This window comes from Camelina sativa, chromosome 8, assembly GCF_000633955.1.
Source record: "Camelina sativa cultivar DH55 chromosome 8, Cs, whole genome shotgun sequence".
NCBI classification, from domain to species: domain Eukaryota; kingdom Viridiplantae; phylum Streptophyta; class Magnoliopsida; order Brassicales; family Brassicaceae; genus Camelina; species Camelina sativa.
Window position 1 is genome coordinate 10,255,550 of NC_025692.1, and position 22,008 is coordinate 10,277,557.

Consider the following 22,008-nt stretch of genomic DNA (forward strand, 5'->3'; position numbering starts at 1 on the left):
AAGTGGGACATTAGATTGAAAAAGTAAATCTCTAGCCACATTCAGGAGATGCTGATGTTTTCTTTCAACTATAGAGTTCTGTTGAGGTGTGTAAGCACAAGAAAACTGATGCAAGATTCCATTTTTTTAATAATATCTGTAAATGCTAATTCAGGGGCATTATCAGTTCGTATGACTTTGATTGTAGAATTATATTGAGTATGAACCATTTGTATAAAAGCTTGAAAATGTGTAGAAACATCACTTTTATTTCTCAACATATACAACCAAGTAGCTCTAGTACAATCATCAACTATACTGAGAAAATATCTATATCCATCTACTGATTCTGTTGAGAAAGGATCCCAAACATCTAAATAAAGTAAATCGAAAGGTAAATCTGACAGTTTTCTATTAGACACATATGACAATCGTTTCTGCTTAGCTAAATGACACACATGACATGGAGATGAAGACTTCGTAGATTTTGAGACAATACCCGGAATATGTTGTAACTTGTCAGCAGATGGATGTCCAACGCGAGCATGCCAGAGATAACCATCAACCACCAAGGATCCAAAGAAATGAGACGAAGTAGAAGGATGTGTGATGGAAGACGAAGCATGAGATGCAGTGGAATCAAGTTGCAATATGTAGAGATTATGTAATAAGATGCCTCTACCAATCATCAAGCCCTGAATAAACTCCTGAATGAAACATGAGTTAGGAAAGAAATGTGCAGAGCAGTTGCTAGATTTTAACAAACTACTAACAGATATCAAGTTAAATTTGAAAGAAGGAACATGTAAAATGAGAGAATGCGAGAGATGAATTGTGCCAGTGTGTGCAATATCAACTCTAGTAGCATCCGGTAAAGAGACTGTCACACCAGATACCGGTATCGTTTCACTGAACAATGCAAGATCAGAACAAACATGCGTTGTGGCACCAGTGTCTATAATCCAAGAACCATGGGGAAGACTTGAATAAAGAGATGAGAGACATTGGTGTTAAAAAGTAAGGTGATCATGTTCATAACGAAGAGAAGAAGAAGGAAAAGGGATAGTACCAGCAGATGATTCAACAGCCATAGCACCATGTTCAGAAATGGAAGAAACCTTGGTAGGAGCCTGATTTTCTGGAAGAGTCATGTGAGCAGAAAGTTGCTGAATCAGAGTCTGCATCTGGTCTAAACTCATTTTACTAACATCCAGATTGATCGCATTCAAGGCAGGTGGAGGAACAAAAGGCATCATCGATGTGACATTGGCAACAGCATGAGTCCTTGGTTGATATTGAGCCTGCGATGGACCTTGATTTTGACTCTTAGATGGAAGACTCTGGGAATGTGGTCGTTGTTGAGCATGATAACTAGAAGAGATACTCTTGAAACCAGGAACGTATCCAGGTGGATAACCATGAAGTTTGAAACATTTCTGAACAACATGTCCTGACATACCACAATGAGTACAGAGAGGTCAAGATTGCCTTGGACGATAGGAGTTCTGAACAGCATAAGCTACATGATCATGTGGTCCAACATAGGTAGAAGCATCAGTAACAACCGTATTAGGAGGACCAGAAGCTTGAAAAACAACACCATCAGTCCGAGTAGGTTTAGCAATGTTCCGTTGCCTCTCATCTTCAGTCACCATGTGAAAAGCATTCTCAATTGATGGCATGGGCTTGATCATCAAGATATGACGACGAGTGGCTTCATACGAGTCATTTAATCCCATCAAAAACTTAGTCACACGACTCCTTTGTTGCAATTTCTCCCATACCAAAGCAGCACTACACTCACACTTGCCACAAGTACAAACAGGGAGCTCTACATAGTTCTTAAGCTCCTCCCAAAGAGTTACCAACTCAGTGTAATAAGTAGTCACATCCATTGCTCCTCGATGAAATGAGCTCAGTTTCTGCTCTATTTCATAAACTCTTGGAGCATCATCCTGCTTAAACCTCGAGATTATATCCTTCCAAATCCCTTCAGCAGTTGGGATAAACAAAAGACTCTGGCCTATTTTCTTGGACACAGAATTCATCAACCAAGTAGAGACCATATCGTTGCAACGACTCCAAGAACCATAGTCACGGTGATCTGATGATGGTTTAGAGATCGTACCGTCAATAAATCCCAATTTGTTCCTGACATTGAGAGCCATCCGCATGGATCTTCGCCATGAATTGAACTCTGCACCTGTAGTCAATCTATCCGAGACTAAAACCAATCCAGCATGATCAGTGCCATGAAGGAAGTAAGGATTGTTGTATTGATCAGGTTGTTGAGCTGAATCGGATACTGAATTCGCCATAACCAAGAATACGATGCCAAGAACAAATCAAAAAATCACCAATCTCTCAAACAGAGAAAGTAACAACAAGAACACTTACGAGAGCAACGACAAGGATAACAAACACTGTGATCGCCAGCAAAAAATGTAGAACAAAGAGCGAAGCAATCTGATCAAACGTCGCACTCATCGCGAAACAAATTTGTGAAATCGAGCTGGATTTGAGCTCCAAAAACGAAATCAAAAGAGAAACCCAAAGAGAAAAAAAAAGATTGAATGAGAAATCAAAAGTGAAATCGAAAGATCAGATGATGAATCAATCGAATTCAACGAAGCGGAAGAAGATTCTCTCACTAACGTACTTACTCTGACAGTTAGAGAGAGAGACGAAGGAAGAATCTAATTTCTCATTAATTGGTATGCGAAACCATACAAATGTATTTATATTAAGTGTATTAAGCTAAAGGAGACTTAATACACTAACACTATACTAACCATATATAAACTATACAATATAAGATTATAGTGTTAACATTTAGATCCATAGCAAAACCATGGAAGGAAGAACAAATAATATTTCATCATTTCCCATGACAATGCAGCAGCAAAGACTAAATGCACAAAACTAGTAATTTTTGGGTTAGAGACTTACCCCAGTGACCTTCACGTATTGACCATTTTTGGCAGTTCTAAGATCAGCATCAGGATAACGAGCGATAAAATCTATGATACCACGTCTTTCACAAGAAATATTCCAAATGAAAAGTGCAGCAATAACTGTGAACAAGACCGCCACAACAATGAGGAGAACTGCATTGTGAACTGCTCCAAGAATGAAGCCTCCAGCAAGGAATCCCATAACAAATATAAGTATCACCAGCCATAGCACAGGCTTGGGGAAGCTCTTCATGCAGGAAAAGTCATCTTCTGGACCAAGGGTAGTTACTGCCTGGTTGTGGACAACGGAAGTCATATTTGTCTTCATCGAACCAGAATAGTCTAGAGGACCAGAAATTTTCCTGGGAGCGGCCAGATGAATTTAAAGGGCCCGAGGTAATTTTCCTGGGAGCCCCAGTCGTCGTAAGTCGTAACTCAAAACTATTTGACTACTGAGTAAAAAAATACATTTTTCCAAAGAACGTTTTATTTAGAAAACACAAATACCTTAGTATCGGGAAAAAACAAAAAAAAAAAACAAAAAAACAAGAGAATTCAAATTAGGTTTTTAAAACCAAATACAGTAAATGTAAAACTATTTACCATCAAAACTAAACTGGCCGCTTACGTGTAATGGAGTTTAATTAGCTTTTTAAAAACAACATTATTGTTAAAACAGTTAGATTCATGGTTTACTGATTAATCATGTTTTATTTTAAATTCACAGCCCCATTTTCCCGTAACGGCGACCAAAACCAAATTTTGCTTTCTAATTTCTAGCCAATGATATTCTGACACCTCATCATTACAAGTCTTTCTCATAATTCATTCTTCTTCTCTCACAATCTATTTTCTTGTTTTGAATTTTCTTCAATTTCTCTCTGTCTAACATATTCCTCGATTCTTGCGGTCTCCAGGTATATCGAAGTAGATTCATTGTAATGATCTATTGAACTTTTCATTTATTCACTCTCTCTCTCTTTAGAATTATGATGTTTTAGGGTTGTAACTATAAAATGCGTGTGTAACACGCTTTGTATCTCTGGATTGATGCAGCAATGGAGAGTGAAGGAGGAGGAGGAGGAGGTCCATTTCAAGGAATACTCCGAGATATCGAAGGTAGACGAAAATGTTACAAACAAGATTGGATTCGTGGCATTAAAACCGGTATAAGGTAAGGTTAACTAAATCTCAATCTTTCTTGAAATGTATACTGATGCTAGACATTGAAGTCTTGATTTCAATGTTTCACTAGAATCTTGGCTCCGACTTGCTACATTTTCTTTGCGTCGTCTCTTCCTGTAGTTGCTTTTGGTGAGCAATTAAGTAAACATACAGGTATATATATAAACATCTCTTTTTCATGTTGCTATTTTTAATGATTCTCCTAGTGGATTTACCTCAGATGATTTCTATTTAACTTTTGGTTAAAAGGCGGAGCTCTAAGCGCGGTGGAGACATTAGCTTCTACATCAATTTGTGGAATCATCCATGCGATTTTTGGTGGACAACCTTTGTTGATACTTGGGGTTGCTGAGCCGACCATCATTATGTATACTTATCTTTACAGTTTCTGCATTAGTAGACCGGATATAGGTCGAGAACTTTACCTAGCATGGGTTGCATGGTAATGATAACAACAAAATAAATAATCACGTTACTTAAATTAGATGTAATCTGTTTTCTAAGATTTCTGTTTCTGTTTCTGTTTCTGGCAGGGTTTGTGTATGGACTTCAGTTTTGCTTATCCTTCTTTCGATATTTAACGCGTGCACGATAATCACGAGGTTTACGAGAATCGCTGGAGAACTCTTTGGCATGTTGATTGCTGTTCTGTTTTTACAAGAAGCTATCAAGGTATACAAACAAATTTCATAGTCCAAGTTAGCCATATATATATATGTCGCAGTTAACATTCTTAGTTATAATAAATTTGTAGGGATTGATCAGTGAGTTTCATGCAACTGAGAGTAAAAGCCATGAATCAGGGGAATCTCATTTTCTCTTGTTGTATGCAAATGGGTTACTCGCTGTAATTTTCTCGCTCGGCCTTGTAATCACCGCGCTAAAGAGCAGGAGAGCGAAATCTTGGAAATACGGTTTCGGTACGTCATATATTGTCTATTTACATTAGTTCCTTAAAAAGTATTACATAGATATTCACTAAGACCAATGAACAACAACAGGGTGGCTTCGGAGTTTCATTGGAGATTACGGTGTTCCTTTAGTGGTCTTGTTCTGGACGGCATTGTCTTACACAATTCCTAGTGAAGTCGCTCCAAGTGTTCCTCGGAGATTGTTTTGTCCTCTTCCATGGGAGCCAACTTCATTGTATCATTGGACTGTGATCATGGTAAAAACACTTTCATGCAAAACATGCTACTATGATCAGTCCAAATACAAAACTTATAGAACTATACAAAACGTATTACATACAGGACATGGGGAAGGTTCCAGTAATGTATATCTTTGCTGCGTTTATACCTGGTGTGATGATAGCAGGACTTTACTTCTTCGACCATAGTGTAGCTTCACAAATGGCACAGCAGAAAGAGTTTAATCTAAAGAACCCTTCTGCTTATCATTATGACATCTTCTTGCTTGGAATTATGGTTAGTTTCGATGTTCTTGAAACTGATACTTTCTTCATGGAGAAACCAATTAAATCTTGTTGTTATGGTGATTTTGTAGACTTTGATATGTGGACTACTTGGACTTCCTCCTTCAAATGGTGTGATCCCTCAAGCTCCAATGCATACAAAGAGTCTTGCGGTTCTAAATCGTCAGCTAACACGCAAGAAAATGGTGAAGAAAGCAAAAGAGTGTATGAAGATGAAAGCAAGCAAATCAGAAATATATGGGAAAATGCAAACAGTGTTTATAGAGATGGAGACATGCCCACCTCAGGTTAATAAAGCCTCTTCTCCTATATATATATATATATATATATATATATCTATGGGAATAACAAGCTTGAAAAATAAACAAGTATCAAAAGTTTTTGCAGGATAATACAGTAGCAAGAGATTTAAAAGACTTAAAAGAAGTTGTAATGAGACCGGACGAAGGAGGAGATACGAAAGGAAAATTCGATCCCGATGTGCATATAGAAGCTCACTTACCCGTTAGAGTAAACGAGCAAAGAGTGAGCAATCTATTACAATCAGTTCTTGTTGGTTTAACACTTCTTGCAGTGCCAGTCATCAAAATGATCCCAAGTTCAATACTTTGGGGTTACTTTGCTTATATGGCAATAGACAGTCTCCCGGGAAACCAATTCTGGGAGAGATTGTTACTTCTCTTCATTCCTCCTAGCCGGCTTTTCAAGTTAGTTACATATTAAAACCCTTTCTTTAATCTATTTGTAGAGACCAATAGCTTTTTCTCAATCACTAGTTACATCTAAGTGCAGAGTCTTGGAAGGAGTACACGCTTCGTTTGTCGAGTTAGTACCATACAAAGTGATTGTGACATTCACACTTTTTCAGTTGGTGTACTTTCTCTTGTGTTACGGCATGACATGGATCCCAATGGCCGGGATATTTTTCCCTGCTCTCTTCTTTCTACTCATAAGTATAAGAGAACACTTGCTTCCCAAGTTATTCGATCCGCAACACCTTCATGTACTAGATGCTTCTGACTATGAAGAAATAGTAGCAGCACCAATACAACAGTCAAGTTTTGCTTACCGGGTAAAGCTCTATTTGTATTTTTTTGGTCTCTTATAATGAGTTTCAACTGAGTCTAAGAGGTTTCTGTTATCGTGAACAGAAACTAGGGTCTTCTCATCATTTATCAGAAGGTGAAGATGAATTCCATGACGCGGAGATATTGGATGAGATGACTACTAGCAGAGGTGAAATCAGGATTCGAACCATAAGTTTTAAAGAGGTAATATATATATACATTATTTTCCTTAATTACAATCCAAGAATTTATATATGTAAAAAAATGCATAAACAAGAATCTTGTTTCAGGTGCAACAAGAGACTGAAGATAAGCGTGTAACGTTTGAACCTTATTAAACAAAATTTCATAATATTTTTGCAGTTTTTGTATACAAAATGTATTTGTGCATATGCCATACACCATTGTCTTCATAAATTTTCTTATAGTGGAACATTGTAGTTTTCTCTTCAAATCTGAGCTATGTTTTATAAGCTCACACAAAAACCAGCATTGGCATTGATGATATACACCACATAGACCGACGACGACAATTAAAATTAGTCTAGTATCGATAAGTCAACGTAAACCCGTTGAAAAGGTCAGCAAGTTTGCAAAATTCTAATACGGCGACGTTTATTAGAACGAATAATACGACAGCGTTTAATGAGATGTCTCTGGATCTTTCTTCTTCCTTCCTTCCTTATTCGTTCCCGGGTTAAATTACAAAAGCCTTTGGCTCCTCCATCACAAATCTCTCATCTTCATCGGAAGAAGAGTAAATGGCGTCGTTTCTCCAGAGATTAGTAGATCCCAGGACCAACTTCTTAGCTCGTATGCATATGAAGTCTGTCTCTAATCGCCTCCGCAGATACGGTACACTCTCTCTCTCTCTCTCTCTCTCTCTCTCTCTCTCTCTCTCTCTCTCTCTCTCTCACGCTAGGTCGAACGAAACCCTAGTTCTTTCTATTGGCTGATTTTGGAAACTTAACAAATTTTTTTGTTTAGGTCTGAGATACGATGATCTCTATGATCCTTTGTATGACTTGGATATCAAGGAATCGCTTAATCGGTTACCGAGAGAGATAGTTGATGCTCGGAACCAGCGTTTAAAGCGTGCTATGGATCTTTCTATGAAACACGAGTACCTCCCAGCTGATCTTCAGGTATATATGTCTCCAACTATAAGTGACAACTGAGTGAGCTAAGAGATATGGTAGCTAGCTATGGAGTTAGATCCGGTGATAGTTTGAATTCCTCTGTTGTGGTTTAGTGTTCTGAATTAGAGAAGATGATTGTGTTCTCTTGATTGATCATGTGTATCGAAGCAGTGCTTGCATAGATATGGTAGGACTACTGCACCAATAATAAAATGTTTTCTAAATTAAGGTCTAAGGTGAGGCCACTTGCTGTCTCAGACCATTAATTTCATCATCCAAACGCTTAATCTGCTCTGAGGCTTCCTCGCTTTTCGCACCATTTGTTTCTCCAACTCTTCTTTTTGCTTTACGGATCAATTGAGTGCTAGTCTATATGTGAAACAGAGTAAGGAATTTTATAATTTTTCATAAAGCAGTCAAGTCTGTGGATTCAATAGATCTTGCATGATTGGACATATGATTTTGTATCAAGATTAAGAACACTCTTGTGTTTAGAGAGCTCTTTTGTGATCAGTCTTACATTATAGCTTTTTGGATCTTTATTATAGTATAACCGTGACCTGATAAGTTGTGTGTGTATGACATTACTCATGAGTCATGACTATAGAGAGGCTTGCTAAATCTAGTACAGCTTCTTCCACCTTTTCATTGAAAGAAATGTTTCTGATATGGGTGCGTTAATTTAACTGTGACATAGAAGCTTATGTAAACCTTTTGCCTTCATTTGTCTTCGCAGGCAGTGCAGACACCATTCAGGAGCTACCTCCAAGATATGCTGGCTCTTGTAAGTCCCTTTTCATTTTAGTAATAACTAAAAACAGGATTAGGCCTAACTTTTTATGTATTTTCCTTGTAAAAGGGGAAACAGGATTAAGCCTAACTTTATTTTGCCAGAGCAAGCTACCCAATATGTTGATTTGATCTACTGCACAAATATTCCTATTTTTATCTTCTGCCTGCTAGATTAATGATAAATGCTTGCTCCATATACCACTTGCTTCTATAATTCTAATGAACTTGTGTCATATGGAATTATCTATCTTGTAGTGTTAAGAAAACCTGTAGCAAAGTTCTTATAATGGGGGTTTCTCGTGTGTAGGTGAAACGGGAGAGAGCTGAGCGAGAGGCTTTGGGAGCTTTACCTCTCTACCAAAGAACCATTCCTTAAGCATGTTAATTACTCTCTCTCTCTCTTGTGCTAGAGTAAACCCCACTTAACCAAACAGATCTTAATATTCTCTCTGTTTTAGTACTCTTATCTCTAGTCTTAAATTTTCCGCACAATGTGCTATTGTATAGTTTATGCACAACGGTTTTCATGTTATATTCATTTAAACCTATTCATAAGATTATATGATGTTGAATTTGATGTGTAACGTAACCTCGATTGAGATATGGGTTACAGAAGTCTTGTTGTAACACATAAAAGGAAGTAGAGATGTTAATGTTTATCCACAATTCCTCAAAAATGCCACTTATAAACATTTTTTACATGAATTCATACACAGCGATGCTTTGCACGGGTGTGGTGAAATGAGGTTAGATAAGAGAATATGATAAAAGTACTACATTTAATAAGAGTGGTGTCAGTGCAGTAGAGAACGATATGGATTTGTATTTTGAAGACATTTCCATGTGAGTCACATTAGCACAGGAGGGTCCTTTGCCTAAAATCATTAATGAATTTACTTAAGAAAAAAACAAAAGACAATGTTGAATTAAATGTGAGTTAATTTCCTTCCTATTCGTTTCTGTCACTTGCGAGTTGCCAGATGCCAATTATTATTTATTTATTTTTTTTTGTCAAGAAAATATCAACTCAAACGAGCCAATGCGAAGAAAAGTTGTTTATAAACAAAACATGATGCGGAGAGGTACGAGCTTGGCGTGCCAAGGAATTCGCACTAACATTAGCGTTTCTTGAAATTAAAGATAAAGAAAAAGATGAAAATTCTTCCCTATCAATCTTGATGTCTTCCAGGTACGTAGTGAAGGCTGGCCAGTCAGAAGGAGAAGACACCATCTTCACTAAATCGGAGCAGTTCGTATAGAAATCCACGTCTCGGAAATCATGACAAATCATACACCGCATCGCCCAAAGAAAAGCTTCAGCTTCGGCATGTAATGGTGATAGACTTCGAAGAAAATTCCTAGCGCCCATCAGCGGTGACACAACCTGGAGCGAGGTACAACACCATCCAGCACCTGCAAATTGGTCTCCTGCTTTCCAGGAACCATCTATAAAGCAACGATAGCCCGAGAAAACGGGTGGGAGTGAAGTAGTACCCGCCAGACCCGATAAACCTACAGGGATAGGGTGAGAGATGTCTACATCATCCTCTACTTGAGCCTGCTGCCACCCTGTAGCTTCTCCTTCTGCAACCCTAACAATATCCTCTGGTTTCTCCACAATATCTTCAAAAACTCGTGCATTCCGGGATTTCCAAATATACCACATAAGCCAAGGAAAAGCCACAACATGAGCCCCTGGATTCTGCTGCCCTAAGAAATGATCCACATTTGCATACACCGAATCTGTCGGAAAGGAAAGTGGGCCCACCGGCACATGGGCTAAAGCCCATACCTGACGAGCAGGAGGACAAACAAAAGTTGCATGATTTATGGTCTCCTCCTCCGTTCCACAGCGAACACATCCTAAATCACATGCAATACCACGGCGTCCCAGATTAGCCGAGATCGAAATACAGTCAGATAACACCTGCAACATAAAATGTTGAATTTTTGGAGGGCATCGGACCCGCCAAACGCTAGCGAGAAGGGTTATGTCTGGCCCAGAGCCACGAGCCATGAAAGGCTGATTTACATCAAGTCGTGCAATGTGATAACCCGATTTGACTGTATACCGCCCTGTTTTCGTGAAATGCCAACTGAAAGGGTCTCCCCTTTGATTTTCTCCTAATGGTATAGCCTAGATCAAAGCCACATCAAGTGGATCAAAATGCTCATGAAGCATGTCCATCCGCCAAGTGTTCGTCTCACGATCAATTAAATGATTCATTTGAAGAGAGAGGTCCTTTATCGGGCCCCTACTTAAAGCTGGTCTCGGGGATTGAGCTGGCACTCAAGGATCAGATCATATGGAAATGGTGTCCCCGAAGCCAACCTGTTTAATAAGTCCTTTATTACCAGAGAGCGAGCGGAACATATACTTCTCCATCCGTATGATGGGGAGTAAGACCTAATAGGATCCAAAGGATGCGTATTCCTATACTACCTACTTTTAAAAACCCTGGCAAACAGTGAATCCAGAGCATCAATCAGACGCAATAGCTGTTTAGCCAACAGGGCGGAATTAAAATCGTCCACATTCCGAAAACCGAGACCGCCGAGCTGTTTGCTGACACATCATTTTTCCCAAGCAAGCCAATGCATGCCCCTTGATTGACCATTAGTGCTCCACCAAAAATTCGCCACTGCACTTGTAAGTTTGGATGTAATTGTTTTTGGTATCCTAAAACAAGACATCACGAAAGTCGGGACAGCAGTAGCCACAGATTTAATCATTACCTCTTCCCCCCCTTTCGAAAGCAAATTTGCCGTCCAACCATTCGTTCGACTCTGAAGTCGTTCACGAACAAAGGAACAAACTTTGGTTTTTGCCCCACCCAAGCTTTCAGGTAAACCTAGATATGACCCCATACCGCCCAAGGTTGTGATCCCAAGGACATCCTGTAATTCCGACTTCTTTGTGTCATCAATCTTATGGCCAAACTGAACCGATGAGTTGGCAAAATTTATTTGTTGTCCCGAAGCAGATTCATACTGTTTTAGGATATCTAAAATTACCTGACATTGTTCCCTATCCACCTTACAGAACAGACTATCATCTGCAAACAACAAATTCGTAATAGGTGGGCATTTATTCGCCACTTTTATCCCAGTAATAAGCTTGTTTGTTTCTGCCTTCCGTATATTTGCAATTAAAACCTCTGTACATAAAATGAACAAATAAGGAGATAAATGATCCCCCTGCCGTAACCCCCTCTAAGGAATGATCAAGCCATTGGGCTGGCCATTGAGAAGAACTCTATACTCAACCGAAGTGACACAAAACATTATCCACGACACCCATACCTCTGCAAACCCCATTTTGTGTAACAAAGTCGCGAGAAAGTCCCACTCAACCCTATCATAAGCCTTACTCATATCTGTTTTTATTGCCATAAATTGCCCTTTACAAGACAGGTTGGTACGTAAACCGTGAAACATCTCTTGTGCAATAAGGATATTATCTGAGATCAATCGGCCAGGAACAAAAGCCGATTGGATCTCAGAAATAAGGCCCGGTAAAACTCTCTTAAGCCGCTGGCACAATATTTTTGAAATGATTTTATATCCCACATTACATAGGCTAATCGGACACAATTATGCCATCCTAGTTGGCTTGGCCACCTTTGGAATAAGACAAATATGAGTTCGATTAAGATTCTTATCAAAAAACCCCTCCACAAAAAACCTATTAACCAAAGCCACAAGATCCAATTTCACTATACCCCAAGCTTTCTGGAAAAACAAAGCGGTCATCCCGTCTGGACATGGGGCTTTACCCGGGTGCATCATAAACAAAGCTGACTTTACCTCGGCCTCTGTTGCCGGACCTATAAACCGCTCATTCTCCTCATATGTAATAACCGGGTTTACCTCCCTTAAGATCTCCTCCAAATTGGCCAGATTTGTTGAAGTAAACAATTCCTCGAAATATGATACTGCCGTGTCACAAATGTCACCATCCTCAGTTGACCAAATATTATCCTTACAAAACAAACTCGTAATCTCATTGCGAGCACGTCGCTGCTTTGTTTGGGCATGAAAATATTTTGAATTTTTGTCACCCAATCGCATCCACTTATTCCGACTCTTTTGATACCAATAAATTTCTTCATCCTCGTATGCTTGGCGCAACCTATTCTGTAAATCCGAGATCACAGAAGAAGGAATAGAATCATCCTCCAGAGCCACCTCTAATTGACATTTCAAATCCTCAATGGGGTCCCTGCCGAAAGGAACTTGTGATTTGCGCCAATGGGAGATTGCCCTTCGGCAATTCACAATTTTATCCACAAAGGAATTTGAATCCGGGTCTAAATCCCCGTCCCAGCCCAAATTAATCGCATCCATCAATCCCGCCTTACCAATCCAGCGACGGTCAAAAATAAAGGTCCGTTTCCCCGGCGGCCGCTTGGCACCAATATTAACCACGAGAGGCTTATGATCCGATGCTATCATCGGCAAATATTCAGTGACTGTGTCCGGGAACAACTCATGTTAATCTTCATTCCCTAACGCTCTTTCCAACAGACAACGGATTGGTTTTTTGTCCCGCCAACCTCTCCAGGACAGACAATCGCCAAGATAGGAAAACTCCAAAAAACCACAATCCTGAATCATTCCATTAAAAGAAAGGAAACAGGAAGGATGTCGTAACTTCCCCCCCCCCCCCCNCCCTTCGGCAATTCACAATTTTATCCACAAAGGAATCTGAACCCGGGTCCAAATCCCCGTCCCAGCCCATATTAATCGCATCCATCAATCCCGCCTTACCAATCCAGCGACGGTCGAAAATAAAGGTCCGTTTCCCCCGCGGCCGCTTGGCACCAATATTAACCATGAGAGGCTTATGATCCGATGCTATCATCGGCAAATATTCAGTGACTGTGTCCAGGAACAACTCATGTCAATCTTCATTCCCTAACGCTCTGTCCAACCGACAACGGATTGGTTTTTTGTCCCGCCAACCTCTCCAGGACAGACAATCCCCAAGATAGGGAAACTCCAAAAAACCACAATTCTGAATCATTCCATTAAAAGAAAGGAAAGACGAAGGATGTCGTAACTTCCCCCACGCTTTTCATAGTTCCCTCGCAGCTCATTAAAGTCCCCAACCACAAACCAAGGAGAGGAACGAGTAGTACTAATTCGTACCAGACGTTCCCAAACCAAATCCCGATTCTTAGGAACTGGATCACCATATATAAGAGTTAAGTGGATTATCTGTCCTTTAAAAACCGCTTCAATATCAATTAACCGATTAGACTCGAACAAAATCGTTACCTGAAAATCAACTTGATTGCAAAAAAGAGTCATACCCCCACTACAACCAATATGTTCAACTGTTTTAAGATTCTTGTATCCAAAATGACCCACAAATTTTTCTAAGACAAAGTACGATTGTTTCGTTTCCATAAGAAATAAAAAATCAGGCCGATGTTTGGTCCAATGGTGGTCTTGTTACCCAGGCCTTGACAATTCCAACTTACTATATTCATGAAAAAACTTGAAAATTTTGGGGGTGAAGCCACCCACAATGATCTCCTCCCACCCTTAGGAAAAGGAGAGCACGACAAGAAACACCAATTATTATTGTTGCTTATTAAATACATTTATATACATTTTTTTTTATTTTGTGAAGATATGACATTTTTCTAAAAATAAATTAATTATATGGCTTTATTTTCACAAGTAAAAGTAACCTATTATCCAAAACCAAAATGATATTTTACTGGCTGGTAAAATCTTGTTACATTTGCAAATTCAATTAAATAATTTTAAGTTATCTATCTAATGGTATCAAAGATGTTCTATTCCAAGATATGGTATGATCCATGCTGAATAAATCGATATGAAAACCATTGCACCCTTGGAGAATCCGAACTGAAGTCGAACAAAAACTTGGATTCAATATCCCTACCTAATACTAGATGATTATACAACGAACCTGAAATATTATTTTGTCTTTACTTATATCAATTATAAATAACGGAGTTATGTATTAAAAAAAGGTTATCGATAGCTTTTTTCTGTATGATGGATGCAGAGAGAGATAGAGTGATGAGGCAAATGGGCCCGTAAAAGAGTAAAAGAAGTGTACAAAGAGGAGGAGACAAAGCCATGATCCTTCCTTTTGCTATCTCTTCTTTCTTTTTTGGTAGGTTCCACTCCGTTCGTTACCTACATGCCCCACCCACGTTTCCGACGGTTCCTCGTCTCTTTTTTGGTTCTTCTCTCCATCTTATTATACTTTTCGTTTATCTTTCTTTAGATTCAACATTTCTAATTGTGAATTTGGTTTCTTCGAACTTGCTCTTAAAGTCCTAATCAACATATATTTTGATTTTATCGGAAACAATTCTTTTATTGGAACTATATATGTGTTACATTTTTTTTCATGGATGATAAAAATTTATCTTCTTTACCTACCAACTGCGAGGCAAGATATTCTTGTTGCGGGCAAACGTAAATTAGCATAGCCTTTGATTGTGTGTGTATCAGATAGTTTCCAACTAATTAATATCGAATTAGCATTTCGAAATTGCGAAAGAGATATAAACTATGAATGAAGCCAGGATCTTAGTGTTTTCAAACACGAAATATGCCTATGAAAATGAATCAAACGGCTCTAGTTCTCAATCTTTCGGATGTTCTCTTAGGGAACCAAAATTATGGTCACCACTTATAGTGAGAGAGTAGATGTGTTCCACATGAGACATTAAAATAAATTGTCCGGTTCAAAAAGAAAATGATTTCATTCATCAACCAGCTATTACAAGAGACTCCTTTATCAAAATCAACATATTCCCTAGTAATACTATTTTGGTAGAAGAAAGACAACGTATTTAAATAGAAAGGTTTCCAACAAAAATTTTGATGAATAGCGACTGTGACTATAAGTTTTTTTCTTTTTTCTTTTTTGAATAATTAAGAGATTTTGGATCCAGGCCTATACATTCCTTTAGATCCGGGAACATAACAGATTATACAAAGTGGTGTATCTTTTCATTTTCAACGTATACACATGTTCTAATAAGCGTTCCTACAACACATAAACATACCAATACTCAATAAGGACCGAGCGAAACATCTAGTTAGTTTTAGATAAAGTAAACATACAATTAAAAAAAAATGATCTCTAAGAGTAAAACACGCATGTATTGGTAGTTTTGGCGGAGCTACAATCCAGAAACCGAACATAAGACAGGTAGTTAGAACTTGGAAGGTGAATTTGGATAATTTAGAAAAATGGAAACAATACAACCCCCCTTTCTTGGGCCGATAAGATAAGAATGCGAAGAAGACACCACTCTGAAAATCTCTGAGGCCAATTTCATGGCCGACTTCGGAAACCGCATTTTTAGCCAGTGAACGGCGCCCTTAATACCTTACATACACATTTCTCAATTCCATCATTATAAAAAAATATATACAAAATACAAGAAAAAACCAACAACAACAAAAAAAACGGTAGACGAAGACGACAAAAAAAAAAAAAGAAAAAAAAAAAAAAAAAAAAAAAAAAAAANAGACTTTCGAAAAACAAAAGTTCAAAAAATAACGAGATTTTTTAGTTATTGAACTTTTTTTGGGGCCATAACACATGCCACGATAAACGATTCTCCTAGTAGTAGTAGTATCTCAAACGGTGACCTATCTAAACGATCAAATTTGGCCTTTACCAGTTATTATCATAATTAAACGATATATATCACGTAGATTCAGATGTGAGATTACTAAAAAACATCTCAATTATTTTCACAATCTTGACTCAAGTGTTTTTGGCATGTGGATAAGGGTGTGTGTGTTTTTTAAGTCTCTAGTTTTAGAATATCACTAGTCTAACTCTATTTCTTCTTCTACGCTATAACTATAAAGTAACTACATGTTTTCTACTAGTTTTTAGAATTAAAAAACTAGAATGATATATATTCTTACATTATCTAGTTACTCTATTTTGGATTTAAAAAAAAAAGTAAAATATAACATTGAAAAAAATTTATAGTTATTTCAAACGGTTTTCAGATTTGATTCATAAGTCATAAGTTTTTATAAGTTTTGGTCTAATACTTGAATTCATATCGTCAAAATTTTGCTAACCATCCGAAATATAGATCTTTATCCGAATTAGTAATAGAATTTCGATTTTTAACTCTTAACTATCGAAATTATCGGAATCCGAACCATGACTAAATGGTCCACTATACCGTATATTCCTAGTAGTTTTATTTTATATATAGTTACGCCTATTTATACGCAGTTCACGTCTAGTACCTGTCCCAGTCGGACACTTCTGGCTTCCCCCAGTCACCGCCTAACAGAGCTTGACTATACAAAAATAATTGCATCAACATTTTATTTCCGAAAGTAACCCCAAAATGTATAAATGGTCAGTTCCAAATCTCTCTGTAAAAGGAGTGAGGTCACAACCCCACGTGGGATACGACGAACTACATCAGTGGCACAGACTCGTAATATACAGTAACCTCCAAGGTCATTTTAATAGCTCCATCCCCTTATAAGCAATAGCCACAAGTCTCTTTGCTAATTACATTTTACACTCATCTCTTCTCTCTCTCTCTCGGCGTCCTTCATTATGGGAGGTGTCACCGTCGTATTTTTCTTCCTTCTTCTCATCGCCACCGCCACGGCCGCCAAGCCCGGCTTCTCCTTCCGTGACGGTAAGCCTTACTTTACACCTATACATAAACGCTATTTTGTCACAAAATTGTTTTAATTTTATATCCACAATTCCGATTTAAATCACCCAAAAAAAAAAAAATCGGATCCTATCCAAATTCCTATATTCTAACTTTGGTTATAGTAAAGTTATGGCCATCTCATTTCTTTTTTCGTGAAATGGTATTTAAATAAAGTGGTAAACTATATGTTGAGATCGAGTTTATAATATGAGTAATCAATATTATGCTGTAGTGGTAGTAGTAGTAGCTAATAAATATCATTGAATTTTCTAGAATAGTAATGATGATATTATACTCGTACGAACCTGCCTCTGCCATAGCCGTATATATGTACTTAAGAAGCGAATAAAAATAGTGAAAAAAAAAAAATCGTTCTCCATACGCTTTAGATTGTTTTTGTAATTTTACAATTTTGCCCATGTTTCTGACACAAAACACAACACGATAAAGTGTTTTGGACATTACCAATCAATGAAGTTTGAGAGTAAGTAAGTAGGTCCTTTGTTCATGTGTCTTAACAGGCCCAATGAGGCTGTCTTCGGATACACTTCACGTGCCTTAATGTCTTTTTTTTTTCAAATTCCAAAATTATTTACAAGGGTAATTTGGTCATTTCAGGTATCTTACCAAACGGCGACTTCGAGCTAGGACCAAAACCATCAGACATGAAAGGAACAGAAGTGGTGAACAAGCTGGCGATACCAAACTGGGAAGTCACAGGGTTCGTCGAGTACATTAAATCAGGACACAAACAAGGAGACATGCTCCTCGTCGTTCCCGCCGGTAAATTCGCGGTGAGGCTTGGGAACGAAGCGTCGATCAAGCAAAGGCTTCGAGTGGTGAAAGGAATGTATTACTCGCTCACTTTTAGCGCTGCTAGGACTTGTGCTCAAGACGAGAGGCTTAACATATCTGTTTCACCCGACTCCGGTGTGATCCCGATACAGACTGTGTATAGTAGTAGTGGGTGGGATTTGTATGCTTGGGCGTTCCAAGCCGAAAGTGACGTTGCCGAAGTTGTGATTCATAACCCAGGTGTTGAGGAAGATCCAGCTTGTGGTCCTCTCATTGATGGTGTTGCTATGAGATCTCTTTACCCTCCAAGACCAACCAACAGTACGTTATTATTACTATACTCTGTTTTATACTCTGTTTCTTGCTCTGTTTTTGTGATTCTTGAACTTGTGATGTTATTTTAGTGATGATTGTTCTATGTTTGATTTGACAGAGAACATATTGAAAAATGGAGGATTTGAGGAAGGTCCATTAGTACTACCTGGCGCGACAACAGGAGTTTTGATCCCACCGTTCATTGAAGACGATCACTCTCCTTTACCAGGTTGGATGGTCGAGTCTCTCAAAGCGGTCAAGTACGTAGATGTAGAACACTTCTCAGTCCCACAAGGTCGCCGAGCCATTGAGCTTGTAGCGGGCAAAGAGAGCGCCATCGCTCAAATCGTTCGGACAGTCATTGGGAAGACTTACGTGCTGTCTTTCGCTGTTGGAGACGCCAACAACGCTTGCAAAGGATCAATGGTGGTAGAGGCTTTTGCAGGTAAAGAGACACTTAAGGTCCCTTACGAGTCGCGTGGCACAGGAGGGTTCAAACGAGCTTCTATCCGGTTTGTGGCGGTTTCGAACCGATCTAGGGTTATGTTTTACAGCACTTTCTATTCCATGAGAAGCGATGATTTCTCGTCATTGTGTGGACCTGTCATCGATGATGTCAAGCTTATAAGCGTTCGTAAACCATAGATGAATCACAAAATCCTAATACAAAAAGATGCAGCGTGTGTGGGCTTTTTTATTTTTACTTAAATTTGTCTTTGGTGTGTTTTCTATAGGCAGATGGGGGCCTTGCTTATATTGTTTTTTCTTGTATGACAAGGCAAAAGAAACGTTGCCGTTACTTATCTTATGTATGTAGGCCTTTTAAAAAATTTATATGGAGAGTTCGTTACAAACTTTACAAATGTGTGTGTATGCATATCTGATTAATTTACTAGTACATAAATCTTATTTCCAATAAAAGAGCATTCTAAGTTGGATGATGTCTTTAAGTGACAATTGCTTAATTCGATGATGTCAGATAGGTAACGAGGTCAGCATCATTAAGTTGATTTGTGTTTTTCTTAGTTAAGTTGACAAGGAAGATGACTTCTAAGTTGTAACAACACTCATTGAGAAAGACTTGTAATGTCTCCTAGCCGTTGAAGCATAAGGACTGACTAAGGAGCACTTGATCTTCGAGTCTACGGTGTTTTTATCTTTTCCCCAAGCAACAAGCAAAAAAATACCCTGCTTTAGTAACTTAACCGACATAGTACCTAGTGCCACCCACCACCAGAGAACGGAGAGTCGGGAACATCCCATATTCAAGCACGAGATGGGGAGGGGGGACTAAATGATCATGGGCCTCCACTCTCCAAACAAAATAAACGAAATAAACATTAGGAGAAACTTATCCCAATAAGGCGATAAGTATCCTCCAAATTGCACCAAAGCAACAGAAGAAGAAAATATTTAGCATGTAAGTTCGTTAAACCAGCATAAGGGTCACTCACATTCATTACAATAAGTTTGGTAAAACAGTAATGTTTAGAAACCTAATTCATAACAAAACACACTAGAGAGGGACTCATCTCATATTTTCATTAAAGAAATGCACTCTGACAGCTGTAACCAGACCTCCCGAGCGTTCAAGTTCACAAACCACAGAGTCTCCGGCTTTCAGATTGTACTTTCGACATAGACCCGCCCAACCATTGAAACAAACTGATTTACCATCGGCATAGAATTTAGTAAGGCCATTTATTTTATCATTGGGAAGAAGGTAACTCATGGTAGAATCATGGGGACCAAACTTCAAGCCATACATCTGAATCACCGGTTTGGGCACATACTAGTTGCATCATAGAACATGGGAAATAGAGAGAAAAGGCAAGTCTTAGCTGTGAAGGCAACAGACATAAACTATTAATTTAATGAATCAAACAGACTCTTGAAGCACCTATCTATTATTACCAGAACGTCAATCTTTTTGGCCAGCGTTTTCACAAAGTAGGGGTTCTCGGGGTTCAGAAGGTATCGCTCAGGGTTTTTGATATCAGCACAACCCTCTTTCGCTCGGCCATTGGTGCCACCATTTGCTGAGAATTCCACTAAACCAGAAACAGAAAGAATCAAACTTTGGCACTTAGAGAGAAAAGAAAACAAATAGTACTGAGTTTGAAAATTTGAATGGCCTTTACCAGAAGCAGAGGCAGAGGCAGCAGTGGCTGTATCCTTGTAAGAACTCTGGGTATTAGAATGAAGAGGCTCAGTTTCGGGTTCAACTTCAAGAGGTACATCCATGATCTCATCCCCATTATTCTTAAAGATTTGCACTTCAAGAAACATCGTGTCATCGTGTCTGAAGAACAAGTTGTCATTTGGACCTAAATGGTTGTCATCCACAAACTCATCCCAGTCTTCTTCTATCATATACAGATCGTCCTTCTCTCGCTCAAGCCAGAGTTGCCAGGAATTTCCCCAACGAACACTAATCACAACACTGTGCTCGAAATCCCCAGGCGTGCTTCCCACAAACTCATCCGGAATAATCCTCTTCATAACAAACCCATAGATCAGAACAGTTGACAACAACAACAACAAAACAATACTGACATTAGAAAGAGGAAACATGAGACTAAAGGCTATCACACAATTTGCAAAACATGAGTTTAATCGCTAATGAAACAACAGGCCAAGTAAAGGTACCCATATGAAGAGATACAATAGGCCAATAAGTAACAAGAAATTTCACAAAATATAGACAAAGCAGAACAAGAAGCCATAAAAATCTCCCCAAACGCTTCTTGAAAGATAGAAAGATCTGAGCTTTTTCGAACAACAGCAACAACAAACAGATAATGCTACAGTATCTGGTAATAACAGGTGTACAAAATCAAAGAAACTCCATTTCTCGAAAGATTAGAGAGGAGGATAGTAATATTGGGCATACCATGGATTTAGATTTCCAGTTTTGTCCTGAAGACAGAGACTTCCAAAAGCAAGGCTTGCTCACATTTGCTTGTATCTTACCAATAACACCCTTAGGCAACATTTTTCTTCTCTTCGAAGCTGGATTGATTCTGAAATTAGGGTTTGTAAGATGGCTTTGCATCTGTAGTCAAATCAGAAACGACATTAGGTTGACGAAAAGATTAAAAAAAAAAAAAAAGAAAACCTTTAATGTCTTTTTTGGACTTTTTTACTTCACTTCTTCGATCGTCTCTTTCGATTGCTATAAACCCTAAAGTGACTGATGAGAGACAGAGCAGAACGAAGAAAGAAGCAAACTTGTTCGGTCAAGGGGGGAAATTTCTTAATAGGTCAAGAACAAAATAAAGAAAAGAAAAAGCGTAAAAAGCAAGTAATTACGTTAAAAGTAACGTCGCCGGAGCGTGAACTGAACGCACCGTCACAGTCGAAGGAAGCTTTACTCTCGCTGCGACTGCTCTTCTTCCTCAAATCTCTCTGCTTTAAAGAAGTGAGAGAGACTGAGAGAGGAAGGACTCAAAACCTGCCAAATCTACTGTCACTTTGACTCGTACGGATATTTTTGTGCCAAACATTATTATTGGGCCTGACCTGAGACCCATTGAGAGAAACTGGTCCATCTTAGTCTTGAATCGACGAAACACTCATCGGTGTGTTTACTCTTTTAGTTAAGGTGACATTAGTCTAAACTTTTTTTTTTTTTTCAGTCAGACGGAT

General features: G+C 38.6%; 5 protein-coding genes across 7 annotated transcripts; 3 read left to right on the forward strand and 2 right to left on the reverse strand.

Moving 5' to 3' along the window:
• Nucleotides 3,992–6,958, forward strand: LOC104706864 (probable boron transporter 6). Its single transcript, XM_010423091.1, has 12 exons — nucleotides 3,992–4,107; nucleotides 4,189–4,271; nucleotides 4,368–4,560; nucleotides 4,652–4,790; nucleotides 4,873–5,038; nucleotides 5,120–5,286; nucleotides 5,372–5,545; nucleotides 5,625–5,840; nucleotides 5,941–6,260; nucleotides 6,346–6,625; nucleotides 6,705–6,824; nucleotides 6,911–6,958. The coding sequence occupies exons 1-12, from the start codon at nucleotides 3,992–3,994 to the stop codon at nucleotides 6,956–6,958; spliced, it is 2,022 nt and encodes a 673-aa protein (XP_010421393.1).
• Nucleotides 7,340–9,135, forward strand: LOC104706865 (cytochrome b-c1 complex subunit 7-2). Its single transcript, XM_010423092.2, has 4 exons — nucleotides 7,340–7,475; nucleotides 7,608–7,765; nucleotides 8,496–8,543; nucleotides 8,859–9,135. The coding sequence occupies exons 1-4, from the start codon at nucleotides 7,382–7,384 to the stop codon at nucleotides 8,925–8,927; spliced, it is 369 nt and encodes a 122-aa protein (XP_010421394.1). The 5' UTR covers nucleotides 7,340–7,381; the 3' UTR covers nucleotides 8,928–9,135.
• LOC104709393 lies at nucleotides 9,579–10,937 on the reverse strand. Its single transcript, XM_010426017.1, has 2 exons — nucleotides 10,884–10,937; nucleotides 9,579–10,688 (listed from the first exon to the last, which is right to left on the reverse strand). The coding sequence occupies exons 1-2, from the start codon at nucleotides 10,935–10,937 to the stop codon at nucleotides 9,579–9,581; spliced, it is 1,164 nt and encodes a 387-aa protein (XP_010424319.1).
• LOC104706866 lies at nucleotides 17,090–19,223 on the forward strand. Its single transcript, XM_010423093.2, has 3 exons — nucleotides 17,090–17,229; nucleotides 17,869–18,366; nucleotides 18,479–19,223. The coding sequence occupies exons 1-3, from the start codon at nucleotides 17,145–17,147 to the stop codon at nucleotides 19,003–19,005; spliced, it is 1,110 nt and encodes a 369-aa protein (XP_010421395.1). The 5' UTR covers nucleotides 17,090–17,144; the 3' UTR covers nucleotides 19,006–19,223.
• LOC104706867 (B3 domain-containing protein At5g25470-like) lies at nucleotides 19,764–21,812 on the reverse strand. 3 transcript variants are annotated; one of them, XM_010423094.2, is made up of 6 exons: nucleotides 21,673–21,812; nucleotides 21,507–21,553; nucleotides 21,254–21,415; nucleotides 20,502–20,856; nucleotides 20,275–20,411; nucleotides 19,764–20,152 (listed from the first exon to the last, which is right to left on the reverse strand). In XM_010423094.2, the coding sequence occupies exons 3-6, from the start codon at nucleotides 21,413–21,415 to the stop codon at nucleotides 19,889–19,891; spliced, it is 918 nt and encodes a 305-aa protein (XP_010421396.1). In that variant the 5' UTR covers nucleotides 21,507–21,553; nucleotides 21,673–21,812; the 3' UTR covers nucleotides 19,764–19,888. The 3 variants fall into 3 exon arrangements, with proteins under 3 accessions (XP_010421396.1, XP_010421397.1, XP_010421398.1); XM_010423095.2 differs by having other exon boundaries at nucleotides 21,254–21,383; nucleotides 21,479–21,553; XM_010423096.2 differs by having other exon boundaries at nucleotides 19,960–20,201.